General features: G+C 37.4%; 1 protein-coding gene across 1 annotated transcript in view; it reads right to left on the reverse strand.

Annotated features, from left to right (window-relative positions):
- The window catches only part of HIF1A (hypoxia inducible factor 1 subunit alpha), a 42,598-nt gene extending 24,216 nt beyond the window's left edge, over positions 1–18,382 (reverse strand). Inside the window, exon 1 of the mRNA XM_025919032.2 lies at positions 18,011–18,382. Coding sequence (XP_025774817.1) covers positions 18,011–18,045 — 35 coding nt within the window. The 5' untranslated portion in view covers positions 18,046–18,382. The remainder of the gene's footprint in view (positions 1–18,010) is intronic.
- Between the last annotated feature and the right edge of the window lie 879 nt (positions 18,383–19,261).

Consider the following 19,261-nt stretch of genomic DNA (forward strand, 5'->3'; position numbering starts at 1 on the left):
TAAAATAATAAAAGTTTTCAAAATCTATTTTATACACATACCAGAGTTTCTAGGGGAGAGAGATCCAATATGTCCCTATTGGCTCTAGCATCTAACTTTCCTCTCTTTCCCCTCTGAATTGGCAAGTGAGAGGAAGGGATGATAGTGGAAATCAGATTACTATCTGGTTCAAGTAAAGCCAGCAAAAAAACTGTGATGACCAACTGACCTGAATATTAGTTCAAATGTCACAATTAGTCCAGGTGATCAGAATTTTATCAACAACTTTCATCAAACTTACTAGGCTTCTTTTGTTAATTAACCAAATTAAAGCTACCAACAAATGACTATCCAAATTTTTACTTGGTAAAAAATTTAAATCCTTTTATTACCTGCTATATGCTTTTAAAGGGTATCTGATCTAGCTAACCATGGGGATTACACCTTTAGAAACACTTGTATTGTCCAGAACTCTGAAGATAATATTGTTAAAGATGTGGCAACTAAATTTGTAAGACAAATCCATAAGAAATGTGAGCCTGGATAAAACATTTATAGCATAATATACTTAAGCAGTGAAGACTAGGAGAGTAAGAATTTGAGCATGAGCCAGAATTCTGGAAGAAAAATAAGCCTCAATAAAACAAGTAACAGGGTATTTCAAGAGTTGACAAACCTAAATTAGATGAAGGTGATGAAAATCATTGTGTCCTATATTACATAATCTATCTAGACATAAAGCAATCAGGAGACCTATAATAAAGATTTGATATAGGAATTTATATGATGTTCTTCACACATGTGACTATGGGGGCTCTTAAAACATTTCTTAGCTTAAAGCTATAACCAACAAAGTTCTTATGAGTTTCAGCATCAGCACGGCTCAGCTTCTGGTCTCCTCAGAAGGCTCTTTTTATCAGGTCATACCCCACAGAATTAAAGTACTAGCCAAGAAATTATTTCGGGCAAACCATAGCATCTGGGTCCCACAGAGATGAATCCTGTACTATTTATTTACTTACTACTTAGATTGCGAAATAAAAGTTTTTGTAGATCAGAAGAAAATGGGCAGATTTTCTGCATGCAAATAAGGTACTGTATTTCTCTAAATTATCAATTCCATCTTTGTTGTTTTTAATTAAGTACAAATCAAGTAAAGTTCTGCACTGACATGTCTGTATAAAGTGCTATTTCACATCTTAGTAGAAATCAGTTAAGAGTATAGTAAAAAATCTATCTTTTCAGTAGTTTGCTTACCCATCTCTATGACTGTTTTAGGACTAACATTTGAGGAAAATAGCAAAATAAGTTGATCTTTGTGGTACTGTAGTTTTCACACACTATTTCATCATTATTTAACATACAGCACTGGACAAGAAGCTAACTAAATTATATCTTGAAATTATTTTGTATAGAAAATACACTTAGGAAAATGAGCCGCTGTCACTAACCTTCTTGTATACAAAGTTGAATGGCAATAGCCATTTTACAGAGAATGCTTAGTATTCTTTAGATTAACAAGAACACAAAATAATTGCAGATATTTTAATTCATCTCTTTTTGTTGTCTAATTATAAAAGAAAAGCCTATTAACATTCCTGATTATAAACACATGTGACTTTAAGACCTGAAGTTAGGGGCGCCTGGGTGGCGCAGTCGGTTAAGCGTCCGACTTCAGCCAGGTCACGATCTCGCGGTCCGTGAGGTCGAGCCCCGCGTCAGGCTCTGGGCTGATGGCTCAGAGCCTGGAGCCTGTTTCCGATTCTGTGTCTCCCTCTCTCTCTGCCCCTCCCCCGTTCATGCTCTGTCTCTCTCTGTCCCAAAAATAAATAAACGTTGAAAAAAAAAAAAATTAAAAAAAAAAAAAAAAGACCTGAAGTTAGAGCCAATCATTCAAAACGTTAAGAACTGATTCATCCTTTTTTTTTTTTTTTTTTTTTTTTTTTTTTACTTTTTTCTTTTTTAACATTTACTTATTTTTTGAGAGACAGAGACAGGGCATGAGCTGGGGAGGGGACAGAGAGGTGGGGCAGTCACAGATTCTGAAGCAGGCTCCAGGCTCCGAGCTGTCAGCACAGAGCTGGATGTGGGGCTCGAACTCATGAGCCACGAGATCATGACCTGAGCTGAAGTCGGATGCTTAACCGACTGAGCCACCTAGGCACCCTGATTCATCCTATTTCCAATAAAGTTAATGTACACATTTTTTTAAAAAAGTCTCTCAAATCTATTATTTGCTGCTTTAAAAACTCTTTCTGGCTTTGAAGGTACAAGTTGTTGTTTTCCACTTCTTATGTTGGTATTTCTACAGGACAGAACTTCTGAAGTGAAATTCCATGATCTAAAGGATGTGGCATTTGGGGCGCCTGGGTGGCGCAGTCGGTTAAGCGGCCGACTTCAGCCAGGTCACGATCTCGTGGTCCGTGAGTTCGAGCCCCGCGTCAGGCTCTGGGCTGATGGCTCAGAGCCTGGAGCCTGTTTCCGATTCTGTGTCTCCCTCTCTCTCTGCCCCTCCCCCATTCAAGCTCTGTCTCTCCCTGTCCCCCCAAAAAAATAAATAAACGTTAAAAAAATAAATAAATAAATAAATAAAATAAAGGATGTGGCATTTAAATGTACCTTTCCAAAAAGGTCTGTAACTATTTTTGTCTCTGCAAATTCATGAATGTGTTTATCTATTTCTCCACGCACTGTGCTGTAATATATATATTATGGGTCTTTTTTACCTTTTTAATTTTTGTGAAGCTGATAGGTGAAAAATTGTACATCTCACTGTTTTAACTGCCCTGCACTTCTTAAAATCTCAGGCCAGAGGAAATTCCAAGGAAATTTTCATGTTCTTAGTTGGCATTTTGGCCTGCAGCTTTAATCCAAACTCCTATACAAGGTGATTATACTATGTACACAGTGGTACTCTAAACATCTCTCATCAATTAACTTAATTTTTATTATCATCACCATGTTACAAATAAGGAACCTGGTTAAATAACTTACCCAAGTTTATAGAGTTAATAAGTGGCACAGCTTTATTCAAACTCAAGCAGTCTGGCTCTAAAAACTATGCTGTTAACAACAGACTATGCTACCTCTCAGAAATTCAATTCTAATTACTAAGGTAAGTATACATATATCCAGGTATTATAAAGTTCAAAATTTGTCTACACATCTCCCAAGACATAAAGGAGAGGTAGAGGGGCTGGCTTTGGAATTTAGGACTTGACTCTAAGCCATTCAGAAGCACTCATGGGCAGGCTCTTTCCTGGTATCCGCTTATAAATCCAAAATCCTAATTCAAAAGCACCTACAATGGCGATGCTCTGGGCTCCACTGTCCACCAGCTCTTCAAAGCAATACAGCCTTTAGTGGATACTGCCAACCACTAAGGGGAGAGAATCAGAGGACAGTAATTCAATCTACCTCATATAATCCCACCAGACTGTACTCAAACATCTCAGCTCACTATTGCTGGTGTTTTATTTGCTCCACATCTGGATCCCCAAAGTAAAACCAATCTGCATACTCACTTCAAAGCTGGCTAAGCATAAGCTAAATTGCCAAGATACCTAATCACACAAAGTAACATAAGAGAAAAAAGACGAAGAAAATCTTCCCCTTCTACCATTTATTGAGCACTTAATGTGTATCAGGCACTATGTTAAACACTTTCATGTATTAGCTCAGTTCATGAAAGCAACTCTATAGAGAACCAAAACACAAGATGGGAAGTGGACTTCCTGAACCTCAGAATAACTTCTTTCATTCAAGAAATATTTGTTACATAAATATTTATTGAGCATTTACCATGCACTGTTCAAGTTATAAGGAATATAGTGACAAGCAGGATAGCCTCCCACTTAGCCTACTGTAGAAATAGTTACCTAGTGCTATATTTTCAAATGCTGGTCTAGGTGCATCATAATTATTTAGGGGCATTCAACATTCCAAACTTCTGGGCTCCACCTTCGTAAATTCTGATTCAGTAGATCTGAAGCAGGGCCCAAAATTCTGGGTTTGTAAAACTCCCAAGATGCATATGATACACAGTTAGATCTGGGAACCATTGACTGAACTATTTCACTATTACTGTGCTTTAATTTCACCCAAATATCTACCCAATTATCATTCCACAGTCAGAAATCTCATATTATGCCCTGCTTAAAATCCCATCAAATGTACACAGGACAAAATCTATTTTCTAAAGAAACCCTCCCTTAGCTAGTTCCCTGTCCATCTCTTCATCTTCATTATTCCCTATTCCTTTGGTCACACTGCAGTTACTCAAAAACATATTTCATTCCTTTCTCGCTCAGTCTCTCTCAGCCTGAGGTACCCTTCTCAGTATGTGACTTGGCAAATGTATGTGAGAAACTTTTAGATTCAACCCAGCATTATTTTGTCTCTACTCTGTCTTCCAAAACTGTTCTTCTCCCCTAAATTTCACCACTCTGGTTATTTTGCTACATACACATGACCTTTGAACAGCACAGATCTGAAATGTGTAGATCCACTTATATACAGAATTTTTTTTGATAAATGCAATATAGTACTATAAATGTTATTTTTTCTTTATGATTTTCTTAACACCATTTTCTTTTCCCTAATTTGCTTTATTGTAAGAATACAGTATATAAAACATATATAAAATATGTGTTAATAGTTATCGGTAAGGCTTCTAGTTAACAGTCAAGTTTTGAGGGGAAGGCAATTAGTCACATTTTTGGGGGAGTCAAAAGTTATATATACGTGGATTTTCAACTGTGCAGGGGGTCAGTGCCCCTAACCACCTGCATTGCTGAAGGGTTAACTGTACTTATCTTCCTCTACAACCCTCAAAGCTTCTTGGAGGCAGGAAACTGCCTCATTCATCTTTACCTTTGTATTCTTAGTAGAGATGTGTGTAAGTTCCACTTGGCTTTAGTATTTAGCCCTAATCTATTTGACTTTGACTTCAGCCCATGGAAGGCTGACTACCCCACCCTTCAAAATTTGTTTTAGGATCCCTGAATATGTGCTTCATCAGTGCTCCTGTAATCCTACAGGTTATGATCATAATTAAACAGAATAATAATGTTAGTACTATGAACAAAGCATACAATTTGGATTTACCCTGATTATGTGGATATGCACTTTCAAGTGTAAGTAAACATTTGGTGGGTATACTAGATGTAAGTTAGAAAAGCTACTGATATATAAAAAAAAAATCACCTAGCAGCATAACAGTGAGTGGCACCAATACTATATCACCAAAGAGAGAGCAAGTGATACCGCCAGAAAAGAGATCTGGAGGCAAAGGGAGAAGGCAGAGAAACTAGAATACCAATTTATTAAAAAGAGGCTAAAGATTTAAGATTATTTCCCTTATCACTCTAATCTATATGTCTTTTACTTTTTATTCCTAAACTGATGTGGTCAGGTAAATGCATGAGTTGTAGTTAATGCTATTAATCAATTAAATCAACACCTTTATAATTATGTCTTCCTGGCACAGCTGGAAACACAAGATTTGACTGTTTTCTAAAATTGTTTTCAAGAAGTGTTGTAATTTTCATAAGACATGAAAATTTTTATTAAGTTGATTTCTAATCTTATTGGCTTTTTTTTCAAGAGGAGGTTATCCCTAGACAAGCATATTTATTACTTCGAGTATTCTTAACGATTAATAAGATTTGTTGTTCTATTTTCTACCTGGTAATTGCTGCAAAACCCTAATACTTCAAACAGATAATGTTTAAAAATATATATCCTTACTTAATGGGAAAAAACCGCAAACAGTGACATTTAAAATTAAACATGAATTACATTTTCAGGACAGCTAGTTATTATTTATAACTATTTTCTCCAGGAAAATGTCTTCTAACTTCTAATAAACTTAAAAATGAACCTTTAGGATATTCATGTTAAAGAATATTATTCATTTATTCAACAAGTATTTCTTAGTCATCTCCATTGAGCCATATACTGTTCTCAGCAAGACTGATTAACAAAACAGACCATGTTACTTGTCCCATGGAGCTTACATTCTAGGACAAATATACCATTATGTTTCTTGTCTTTATTCAGTAGCAGTTAGTAGGTCAATCCCTAACTGACACATTTGCCCTAGGAAAAATCTTTCCATAAAATCAAATAACAAAAATTTAAGACACAAGAAAAAAGTCTACAAAAATTAATCTGTGCTTATAGAAGATGTTACAGTATAGTATTGTGAAGAGGGTATACAACAAAATATGAATATGAATCCATTTTTCTCTGTGTATAATACCTGTGTACATATGTAAATCAGTATGTATACATGTACACATATACATACAGACATGTAACTTACAAATGCTTAGATAAAACCTGAAAAACACAATATACAGTTAGCAAATTCATAGTTTCAAGATGGCAAGATCCCAGAATATTTTGTACTTCAAAATTCATTGGTGAACTGATACTATTATGTACCTGCATTTGTCAGAAAAGTCTGAAAGAAGTAGTCATCTAATGTTTCAATTTGTTTTCCAGAAAGACTAGAAAGGAGTTAAATGTTTTCTTCATTTTGGAAATGAAGCAGGAATGATCATATTTCTTTCAGAGAAACGGAAAGTGGTGACTGAGTAAGCAATATAATTCAATATTTTCAGTCTCTCGTTCTCATCTAATTATTGGCTTTTAAATTTGGCATTTCATAATTAATCTGAAATTATAAAATCAAGTGAAATGGTTTCCAAAGAAAAATACTCAGTATACATATACTTATTTGAGTTTTGAAAGGAACTTAAATTTCTTGGTTTAAGTGTTTACTATCTTACTAGCTTCGCAATATCTTGTAAATATCCACAATTAGGGAAAAGATAGATTATTCTCCTTCCAATAACCTCACAGAAATGCTTAACACTCGATTTTCTAATGCTGCAGTAAAATAAACAGGGAAGAAAGATTTACTGTTTTAAATTCAGGGTACATTCTGAAAAAAAAATCTGTATCACATCTGAGGTAGCATTAATGTGAAAATGTTCTATTTATACATTAAATAAACTTATTAATTAGCTAACAGATTTACATCTGTTGACAATATTATGTACTAAAGTTCTGTCTGTAAAAGGAATATGCTTTTGTTTTTAGATTATTCCTAACTAGTGATTTACATCATCTCTCTCCTGGTTCAGAATTGGTATTGGGCCTCTCAAAAAAGTCTTTGATCCTCTGCTATATATGAAGTACTAGATATATAAAACCAAAAATGTGTATGTGAAGGTATTACTCTAATTTTAGCTTGTATCACAATCAACTGGCAGGATTCTGGAAACAGATTATTGGGCCTTACCCAGGGTTTTTGATCCAGGAGAGCTGGATGGGGCCTGAGAATCTCCATTTGTAACAAGTTAGCAGGTAGGTACCAATGATGCTGCTCTGGAGAATACTTTGAGCCCCTCTACTCTAAGAAAATACTTTATGTGTCTTTCAAAAATTCCCAGAGAAGTAAAAGACTGTTCAACACCCAAAAATGGTTAACTTTTTTTTTTTTTTTTCAATCTGCCCAAATGCTTTACATGTACAGGAAACATATCCAATCTCTCATATATTAGCATTGCCAAATACTTAGGAACTCAAAAACTACAAAATACACTAAGGACTTAGACTAGATTAGACACTGGTTGATCTGTGATATACATCATCATCAGTAATGGAACTTTTCCCAGGTATTTGTGCTTAAATCCCAACCCTGGAAATTCAAATGGTAGACCTGGAATGTGTCTTTCAAAAAACAATCTCTCAGATGATTCTGTTTAGCACTCTGAGCTATTCAAAGTTTGTATTTCATCTATCAGTGCTTGTAAAGTTTAAAAATTCCTGAATCTCATCCCAAAATTATCAAATCCGAATGTCTACAGGTGGGTACCTGGGAATCCTTATGTTAAGTAAACACCCAGGTGATTAAGTCACAGAAATTTGAGAACCACCAGCAGGTCTTATAGCAGAGATTTAACAGGTTAGCCAGCAAATTTTGAAAAATAAGAAAAATTTATTTTTAGCTGCAACTACATATACATACTAGACAACTATGTTTGTCAGGCAGAACACTGCACTCAGTGGGTTGGGCGATGCTGTGTAGAATGAGGCACAATTGCTAGGAATAAGAAGCTAATGAATGGTACAGCTCAGTGACAAGTGAGTAATAAAATACAAGAGCATAATTAGGCTTCAAAGATGACCAATTAAAAAACATAATAACCATAGAATGATTTTTTTCAAACCTTTTAAACAATTTTTAAAATTCACCTTTAAATCTCTTTATGAATGTCACAAACATCAAAGGGGTTGAGAATCACTGTCCCTGAGTAACAGCTATGTGTTAATGACTTTCCCCAAAGCACATCACCTCCTCTATTACTCTTCTCCCTTTACATTTTAGCCACCTCAGCTTGTAAATGATTTTGTTTTCTTTATATTAATAGAACTGACACTGGAACTTAAAGAAGGTCAATGACACTACGTGTGTGGGTGGATGTATGTATTCAGAAGAATGTGCCCTTAATTACTTGCTTAAATATAACAGAAAATATGTAAGTTACAATAAGTACTTAATAAAAAAATTCACATGTATTGAAATAAAGGTGTAGACATAGAAATCACAAGCTGAAGATTTTTATTTAGTTCTAAACCCTGACCATAATGAAGATCCTGGAAACAATGACAAAGAAAAAGCTCTCCTAAGCAAATGTCTCGGTCCTCCACCTACATTAATCAATCCTATCCAATGTTACCCAATAAATTTTCCCAATGAGTCCCCTGATCCTGTTTCCTTTATATAAAGGAAGTAACACTATCAGTAAGTGGCAGGGCTCAGATTCCACCGAAGACTGAAGCTCCCATATTTAATATAGCCTATACCTTTCCACAAATCAGATGCTCAATAATTTTTAAATGGAAAAATTAAAGAAATTTGGGGATGTTTTTACTTAGGAATAGAAATAACTACCTTCAGGTATTTGAAAAGGATGTCATACAGATTCGGTGATTTTTTCAAATGCAGAGAGTAATACATGGGAATTAAAAGATGGCAGGCTTTTTGCTCAACAGAGTTAAAACAGTATTGAAGGTAAACTTTATGAATTTTTAAACTGTGTTCCCGTTCTGGTGGCAATGTAAGAAAAAGGGGAAAAAATCATATTCTGGATCATCTAAATAATCTCTACATAAGTCTATATTGTTGCCACAAACGTTCTATGTTTGAGGTTGCATGTGTTTACGATCAAATTGGTACCAAATGATCACTAAAAGGAATAGTTACATTTTTTTAAAGTGCACACTCAGACGGTACATCTCAAAGGTTCACAGGGATTGCTTTGATCCAGAAGAGATCTAAACATTGGTCAGTGTCAAGAAATACTGGAACAAAATAACTTTCTAACATTTAAAGCTGCCAAGACTGTTTTATGAGAGTGCTTCTGTGTATGTCAAAATTCTCAAAGCAGACTGGCCAAATAAGTAAATACAATTATAGAGGATGCTTCCGTGATGATTGGTATTAGTAACAAAACTTAAATCCTGGTCTACATTTTGCAAGAACCCCAAACTTGAAATCACTGTACTAAAAAATAAAAGATGGACTACATAACAGATGCATCAAAAACTAATTACTCAACTGTGGCCTGAGCCATCAACAACTCAATGCTCTGCTTGACAAATCAGATGCACAAATATCTGCTAAACAAATGAATATACAATAATCTGTTACAGGTCAAGCGGTTAGGTGCTGGAGCAATGGTCCTGGGTTGAAAAAAATGTTTTGAACCACTGAAATAAATCAACTTGCTCACATTACCCAAGAAAAATAGTACTTCCTCGATTCACAGTGAAGGCTTTGACTACTGGTTTGACATATAACCCATTTAAACATTTTAGCTATGTTATCTGCAAAGGCAAGCAATTTCCAACTCTCCTCTGCAAACGGATTAAAAGACATTTAATGATTTTCTGACACCAAAAGAGTATGGAAAAGTAGGCTTTCTTAATTTGCCATCCTCTAACAGCCAAATAAAGAGCCCTGTGAATATTTTTTTTTCCTCTACCATCATCACTATGAAGAATGATTACTTTAAAACGTTTTTTTTGTTTTATTTATTTATTTATTTATTTATTTATTTATTTATTTAGAGAGAGCGAGCATGAGCAGGGGAGAGGCAGAAAGAGGGAGAGAGAGAATCCCAAGCAGGCTCCACATTGTCAGCACAGAGCCCCAACGTGAGGCTCAAACTAATGAACAGCGAGATCATGACCTGAGCCAAAACCAGGAGTTAGACGCTTAACCAACTGAGCCACCCAAGCACCCCAGAAAAAATACTTTAAAACAGCGTATCTACACATACACACAAATATCTTTATTTAACCTGCAAAGGCCAGGCATTCGTGGAGAAAAAAAACCAATGTAGAGGAAAAGCATCACCAATATTCTACTACTATTAAAGGTTTACTAATGGTGTGGCCCAAAAGATACCATCCGTTCTTAGACTGTCCCAAAGAAGGCTTGAATGATTCTAAATATGAGACTTCAAAAGAGTGAAACTCTTCTGAAAAAACATAATAATTATAATATGAACCTAATAATAGTTTCTAGTTTATTAAGCCCCTACTTTGTGCCAAGAACTCTTGAGTGTTTCACTTGAGTTAATATCTTTTTTTATCCTCACAATGATCCTAAAAGGCAAATATTCTTATCCTAATTTATAGATGAAGAAAGTGAGATCTACAGAGGTAAAGCAACTTGTACAAGACCACATAGCTAGTAAGTGGCAAAGCAAGCAGCCAGCCTCTAGCACCTAAGTTCTTAGCCATTAGTCATTCTACTTCTTTCTTAAGGAACCTGAAATGAAAACCCTAATCCACAGAAGAGACTCTAAGCTTCCCAAAGTGCACAGCAAGAACAATTATGGTTGGTATCTGCAGAATACGAATTCAGATGATTTGAAACAAAAACCTATAGCCCATTCATTACAATACCAGCAATGACCAAGAGTCCTAGATAAGGAGATAATTAATAATCTACATCAAGACAATGAAATACTATAATAAGACATTTGACTCATGTAATCAGGGAACCCCACTGACATGGTTAAAAATGAATAGTCCACGCAGGGCAAACTGGCATTAATCCAGGAGACAGCTATATGGATACTAGAAGAGCCAGTTTCTTTTCATTTTTTAAAATCACAAACTCTATGAATGCAGGCATGGGAATGCTAGGTACCATCTTTCATACCATACAGATAGCCGGTCAGTGGCAGAACAAGGCCAACATGCATATAGAACAAAGACATATAAACCAAGTAATATTCAAGAGAAAGTCAGAAATTATACTCTGAGGACATCACTTGAGACTCTGGATTTAACTATTCTCTCAACCAAAACTAGACTGTGTAAGCCAATTAACTGCCTAACCCCTTTAAACTAGCTTGAGTTGTATCTTGTCATGTGTAAGCCCATGACTGCCTTACCCCCTTGAACTAGCTTGAGTTATGTCTCTTCACTGCAATAGAAAGCATCCCAATACACATAAACTTCAAGTATTTCATACTTGAAGCAAACTTTAATGATGACCAAGTACAAGAAACTGGCACTCTCCAACACTACTGGAGACTATAAACTGGTCCAAACTTTCCGAAAGTTTAGAGCAGACTTAAGAAACATTTGCTAAAGATGAAACAAGGTAAAGACACATTCCATACATTTAACTAGCGAATTTCCTGCAGTCATATACATATGCTTCTTTTGGTAAACTTTTTTTACTCAGTGCTCCAATATAGAATTGGCAAGCACTAAGTTTTAACATACCTTAAAATAGGGTACTGATTTACTTTCAAGGCCAAGTATGTATGATATAGCTGTATTTACTAACAAAATTTTTTTAGCCTGGTTCTAATAGATACTATAAACATTTCTGAAAGAACAAAAAAAATAAATTTCAAGATTCAAGGAAGTTCCAAAGTAACACAAGGCATTTCCAAGCATAAGAAAAATTCCTATGAAAATTAAGACATAGAAGAGAGGACAATAATGACTTCCAAAAAACCTTTTAAAAACCTTAAAATCTTTCTCTGCTTTCTCTTCGTTCATTCAAATATTTATTAAGAACTCACTGTATGTATTCTCTTTTACACCACAAGCTTCCAATTATTCCCATTTGTGATCTTGCCCATTGAAATGTTTCAATTTTATAATTGAAAAAAGGAGAGAGGGTCACTTTAGAGAAATCTAGTTAGCATCTTAATTTACAAGATCTCTAAGAATAGAAATATATCAGAACTCTTAAAGACTTAAACTTACTGCCTTTAAATCTTATTTTTCAGTTGGCAAAACAGATTCTCACAAACTATTAGGAAAAGAGAAGCAGCACAGGAAATTGTTACAAATGAGTGAAAATTGCAGTATTAAGTGGCAGACACTTAATCTGCCTAAATATATTGTGACTTTCAAACCAAGTAGGTGAAGAACCACCATAAGTTATGTTCCATCACTAGATTTTTGAACCACTTGCAAAACAATAAATTTTGAAAATCACACTGTGAAATCATCTTTATGTTTAATATTATAAGTAAATTAAATTTTAAAATGAAGAAATACTCCAACAGTTGAGATCACCAGAACTAAATGGTATCATCTTGGAGGTGATTTTCTTATGAAAATAAGTCATTTCAATTATTTTTAAAAAATCATTTAAAAAAAGTTACCAATTAAGTGTAACCTTATTAACAACAAAACAGTTACAGGCCATTTTAATCAGTAAGTATTTCTGAAAATGTACTGGCAGATCAACTCTGAGTCCCTAGAAAAACTTAATTCTCATTTTACAGGAGCTTAACCTCATGTCCGATAAAGCTTCCCCTGGCAACTGTTCTCTGTTAACTTTAAGTTGGTTATTACACACAAACCCTTAAAATACAACCACTTGAACATATCCATTAGAATGGTCATTATCACAAAAACAGAAATTAACAAATGTTGGGGAGGATATGGAGTAATAGGAACCCCTGTGCACTGTTGGTAGAAATATAAAATGGTGCAGCCACTATGGAAAACAGTATGGCAGTTCCTTAAAAACTTAAAAATAGTTACTATACGATCCAGCAACATACTTCTGGGGATATATCCAAAAGAACTGAAAACAAGATCTATAAGAGATATTTGTACACCCGTGTTCATAACAGTACTATTCACAACAGCCAACACGTGGAAGCAACCTAAGTGTCCACCGAAAGATGAATAGATGAACAAAATGTAGTGTATACTGGCCTTAAAAATAAGGAAATTTTCACACAGGCCTACAACATGGATAAATCTTGACAACACTATGCTAAGTAAAATAAACCAGTCACAAAAAGACAAAAACTTTATGACTCCACATACGTAAGGTATTCAGTAGTCAAATTCATAAAAACAGAGTGGAATGATGGTCATCAAGAACTAGGAGGGGGAAACTAGGAGAAATGCTTAATGCTTTCAGTTTTACAAGGTAAAAAAATTCTAGTTACACAACAACATGAATACACTTACTCTTGAACTGCACACTTAGAAATGCTTAAGATGGGAATTTTTACATTATGTGGGGGTTTTTTTTTAACCACAATTTAAAAAAAAACCTCACAATCACTTCAAAAGCTATGGAAAAACAAGTCATGAGGAAATGACTTAAATTTTGTTTTTATAAATGTAGATTTTATATATTCCATTTTTCTGAAAGAGTCATGTCTGGCAAATGATATGGGTTTGGTAGTCTTTATTGCAGAAACGTGAATTTTAATCTAAATCTCAATATACATACAAAAGAGTTAATTCTTGATGCTCCAAGAAAGAGAGGTATAAAATTATTTTTAAAATTCCAAGATCTAGTTATTTCAAAAATTCTTGCCAAACTTTTACCAAAAATACTGAGCAATATGATTGACTTAGCTTCAAATTCTTTTTCTAGCTCTGTAGTTAGGCAGAAAACATATACAATACATACACCACAAGTCGCAGAAAGCTGGCTAAAATCCACCAACAGGATAGTTAGTCCCATCATTAAAAAAAAAGAAACAAGATAAAAAGAGAACATTCTTATGAATTAAAATCAATTTCTTAATAGAAAACTATCTAACAACACATTTAATTTTGATTATTTTCTCCTACTTTATAAACAGACTTACGTTAACAATCTTAGATAAAAATACAGTATTTTAAGGGTGCCTGGATGGTTCAGTCAGTTAAGAGTCCCAACTTTGGCTCAAGTCATGATCTCACGGCTCAGGAGTTCAAGCCCCGCATCGAGTTCTGTGCTGACACCTCAGAGCCTAGAGCCTGCTTCAGATTGTGTGTCTCCCTTTCCCTCTCTCAAAATTAGAAAACATTAAAAAAATTTTTTAACAAAGAATATATTATTTTAAGAAGTATCTATATGTTAAAAATTACATTTTAAGAGGCCGTATCTATGAACAAACTCAGTAATCTAATCCAAATCTTTAACATTCATGTATGGTAACAGTTTTTTTTAATTTCACCAGCAAACATAATCAACTGTTAGGAGTTCTTCAGAAAACATCAGTCAAGACTAATCTTCCTCAGCCTCCTACACATCATTCTTAATATACAACAATAGAATATAACCACAAAATCTTAACTTTGGGCCCACACACCATTAGTGCTGCAGACAATGGAAATCACCAGGTAAAGATTGGACATTCTCCCAATGGCACAAAATGCTTTCCAGTGGACTGCAGGAAACTACCACAGTTCAGGTAAAAGACTGCACTAATACAGATTTCATACAAATCAAGCCTCAAAAAATCAGACTAACATACAGCTTGAAGCCTTGCCTTGAGACAGAGGCCAGTAGTCTTACCTGGAGAAATTCATAAGCAAAGGAGTTTTTCTATTGTGTAGGTTCACATGTTTTACCAGGAGTATTTTATCAACTTACCATGTTTAGCAAAGATAAGTATTTATGCAACTATCTACTCTTAACTGTGGAGTCAAGACAAAAAATGTTTTAAGTTACTGCCACTCCTTGCACATACCTTTAAGTTACTTGCACATACCTTACTGAAATAAACTCTAAGCCTAGTATATTTGTTTACAACTCTCATCTCTGATGCCCAAAGTAAATACAAGTGGCCTATTTGGGGAGGAAACAGCAGGGTAAGGAATTGTGAAGAAGGGACACGAGAGTAGAGAGAAGAACAGATGCTCAAGAAGAGTAACCGATGCTAGCTGCCAACATAACCCAGGGATATACTGTTTTAACTGGAAAAGAACCCCTTTTAAAGCTCTAAATCCAATGTTGGCCTTCATTTTTAGGAGATTTAGAAAAAATCTATGAAGGCGGGGAGAAGAACTAACATAAATATTTGGAAACACTTGCAAAAAAGTTTTTAAGTGTTGTGGAAGTTTAAATAGAACTTTAACAGGTAATGCATATTTCCAAGCATACAGTGTTCCCAAGATTCCTAAACCAGACATACAGTGAACATTATCTCATGTAATGTTGACAATAACCACTGAGATGGTTGCTATTATTATCATTCCAAAAGGAGGAAATATGCTCAACAGCATTCAGTAACTTGCCCAAGCTCACAAAGCTAACAAGCGAAAAAACTGGACTCTTAACTAGAAGTGTCTAGGTCCAGATCCTATACTCTCAACTACCAACCATGCTCTTCTTCAAAAAAGAGGAAAATCAAAGTACAATTATAACGAGAAAAGTTTACTAATAAATGAGAGCTTCTTGACTTTAATGGCCAAAGTTAAAGAAGTTAAGAAATGTCCATTCTCAGAAATTTTACTCTAACGATCCAATAACTGTTATTGGAAACTGAAGGAGTCTGGCCTGACACCTTAAAGAGAACAATGAACCTCTTGACATTACTCTGAAATCTAAAAATCAGTATTAATGTGCTATTAAATTAAGTCCAGGCCCTACCTACCACTAAGAAATCAACATGAAATTCCCTGTTAAATCTATTGTAACTATTCCATCCTGTTGTGATTTCTTCCAATCCTTCAGTTTTTTAGTTTCCCAGAACATCTTTAAGAAGACAAATTTGTCTTCCCAAACTGGACTCTACAGCACATTTAAAATGGAAAAATTGTAAGAAGAAAGTACCTTGCCCCTCAATCTCAGTTACCTTTTCAGAAAGTTTTAAAATTATTAGTTAGAAAAGGATAAAAACCAGATATCTTTAACAAACATCTAAATGTTGTTGAGTAGCTATTTATTAAGTGTTTAACTTAATTTTTCAGTTATAAGAACCTCTATATTAAGAAATATGATGCAATCCGATTCAAGTTTGCTAAATTTTCAAATGAGAGTATTTTGAAAATAACACATGGGACTGAGCAAAATCTAAGAACTAATTTAGAATTGGGGGGTGATGCACAGTAACTAATTAATTCAAATATATTAAAGCTGCTTGTGATAATCTCAACTAACTGCAAAGAATTTACAATTAAAGAGAATTGCATATAAAAAAGAAATGATTGGTGTATAACTTGATGCACAGTATTAAGTATGATTCAGCACAGAATAAGAACTGAAAATTGGCACTACACAGGGGTAATCTGCCTCACGTTTATAATATAGCAGCTTCATCATTTCATTAAAAGCATTGTAATCATTTCCGCAAAAATAATTGCAATTAATTCCTGTCAACTCTTGGAATTAAGTCCAGGCCTATTTACTCACTTTTTGAATTTTATAAGGGTTTTCTCTGGTGTACAAAGAGAATTTATCATTCTACGAAATAAGGACCAAAATGGTATCTACGAAATAGCAGAACATATAAACAAGTTTATCTTCTGCTAATACTGATTAGGGAAGTTAATCTTAATCTCTCCCAGAAGAGTGGAAGGACTTTAAGGAGTAAAGCCAGTCTACCAACCACAACTCTTACTATATAAATCTCCAATTCCTTAAAAACGATTTCCACAAAGGTTAAAATACCAAAAATGTACCAAATTGTGTGAGGGGCTGGGGGGGGGGGGGCCTCAATCCCACTGGATCCATTTATAATTCTTAATCCTATAATGTACCATTTAGACTCAAACTTTAAGGTGTTTTAAAAACTTGCATTAAGTTCTAACAGAATGATTATTTACTTCGGATACATCTCGAAGGTTTTCCTTTAATATGCTTCAATTTCATGAAAATGAGACCGTTCTAAAAATTTCGACATTGAAACTTGCTGCGATCACATACTTTTTCAATCTCACATATTAATTCATAACGTCTGGGCTCCCTTGACAGCTGACATAAACACAAGAATCCAATTGTGATGCCCTCTTTAAAATGTTGCTACTTCGCCAAATTCCCGTTACTCCGACTCCTCAATCTAGACAAGTTTTTCAAGGCGATTAAAACAAAACAAAACCTGCACGTGCAAACTAAAGTTAGCATCTTCAGGCCGTCGCGACAAATCCCTAATGCACAAAGGCAAAGACACCCGCCGCGACTAGACAACCGCACCGTAAGGTCTCATCTGACCACGCGAGCCCCTGGGTGGGAAACCCAGGGCCCCGAGCCCACTGGGAAGCCAGGACCAGCGCGCAGGGTCCGCCCCGGGGCCGAGTGTTCAATGGAACTGGAGAGAATGGGGGCGGGAAGGAGCGGAAGCTCGGGTGCAAACGGCGGCGACCGAGCTGCGGCTCGTCTCTCTTCCCGGGGTTTTCGGGCCAGGGAAAGTCCACCCGGATGGGGGTATAGGGCAGGCCCGGTGATTTTCAAGGCTAGCAGGAGGGCGGCGCGAGGCCCCGGCGGCCGGGAGGGGAGGGCCAGCGGGGCTCAGCCCCCGGCCCCTGAAAGCACTTTCGAGGCGTCTCCCACCCCCCACGACAAGATGGCGACGTGGGCAGCGGGGGAGCCCGGCCGGCGAGGCTGGGGGGAGAGAGGGGAGGGGAGAAGAGGCAGAAACAAAAAGGCGGCCCCCTCCGGAGCGCTGAGGCTGGCCCCCGAGCCCGTGGCGGCGGGCGGACGGGGGGCGCCGGCGGAGAACGCGACGGACGGAGGAAAGGGGCTTACTTTTTCTTGTCGTTCGCGCCGCCGGCGCCCTCCATGGCGAATCGGTCCCCGCGAAGCCTTCACGGCCGGCCGCCCCCAGGCTCGCTCCGGCCTAAGCGCTGGCTCCCTCCACACGCGAGGAGAGAAGGGGAGGCACGTCCAGAGGTGGGAGGTGCAAGGCGGGAACCCCCTCGTAAACCCGGAGGCAGGAGCAGCAGGCGGCAATCGTAAGGGTCCAGGTCCGGCTCAGAAGAGCCTCCCCTCAGGCAGCTTGTCAGGGCCCCGAGCACCGGACGAAACGGCGGCGAGGCCGATCCTCGCGTCCCCTCAGACGAGGCGTCTCTGTGCACTGAGGAGCTGAGGCAGCGGCAGGGGGCGGGCAAGGGCGGAGGCGCGCTCGGGGGCGCGCGGGATGGGGCGGGGGGGAGGAGAATGTCGGGGGCGCGCCCGCCCGCGGAGCCCGGCTCGCGCTCACGCAAGCCCGCCTCACCTGAGGGGGAGGCGGGTTCCCTGAGAGCCAATGGCGAGCGACGCCGGCGGCCAGTCCCACCCCAGCCCACGTCTGTCTCAGCCAATCAGGAAGCGGTCAGCTGAGGCACAGCTGGGAAGCGCTGCCGGGCTCACGTGCTCGTCTGTGTGCAGCTGCGGAGGAAAGAGAAAGGAGCTGGGGTGCGGCCAACCTGGGTCTGGGGACGCTTTGCCTTCTCCTAGGGAAAGCAGTGGCTGGCTTTGGGAGGCGCTGCTGAGAAGGGATTTGGGTCTCAAGGTTGCATCGCGTTTCCTGCTCCCGGTGCAGCAAGTCTTGCGATGTCTTTCTCCTCTGTGGCTGTGCTGTGCAAGGTTGCTGACAGCTGTGCTGAGCCCCAGTTCAACAAAGCAGACTTTTCACGTCGTGGCAGCTCTCTTTCGACCCTTTGCTTATATGTTACAATGGGGTTTTTCTTGCCAGGTTGTCCAACCACGGGGGCCCTGCCACCGAGCGCCCTTTTTGCCATGGAACGCAAGGGTACTCTCCTTGTCCACTAAGTTTTTCTATGAAGAAGTTTGATTACTGAGTAAATGCAAATAAAAATATAAAGCAAACAAACGCCTCATGCTGTAAACTTCTCAAGGGAAGTAGTTAAGGTAGCAGGGAAATCTTAAAATCTGAAATTAAGCATTTACAAATAGGTGTCAGTGGCTTTAATAAAAGCGTAAACCAGAATTTCAGCGCTATGGGAGGAAAATGGCTTTAGGTAGACTTTCTTGTTGTTTGTAAAAGAGCCCACAATA

The sequence above is a fragment of the Puma concolor genome, chromosome B3 (assembly GCF_028749965.1).
Source record: "Puma concolor isolate L17-30 chromosome B3, mPumCon1.1.hap2, whole genome shotgun sequence".
NCBI classification, from domain to species: domain Eukaryota; kingdom Metazoa; phylum Chordata; class Mammalia; order Carnivora; family Felidae; genus Puma; species Puma concolor.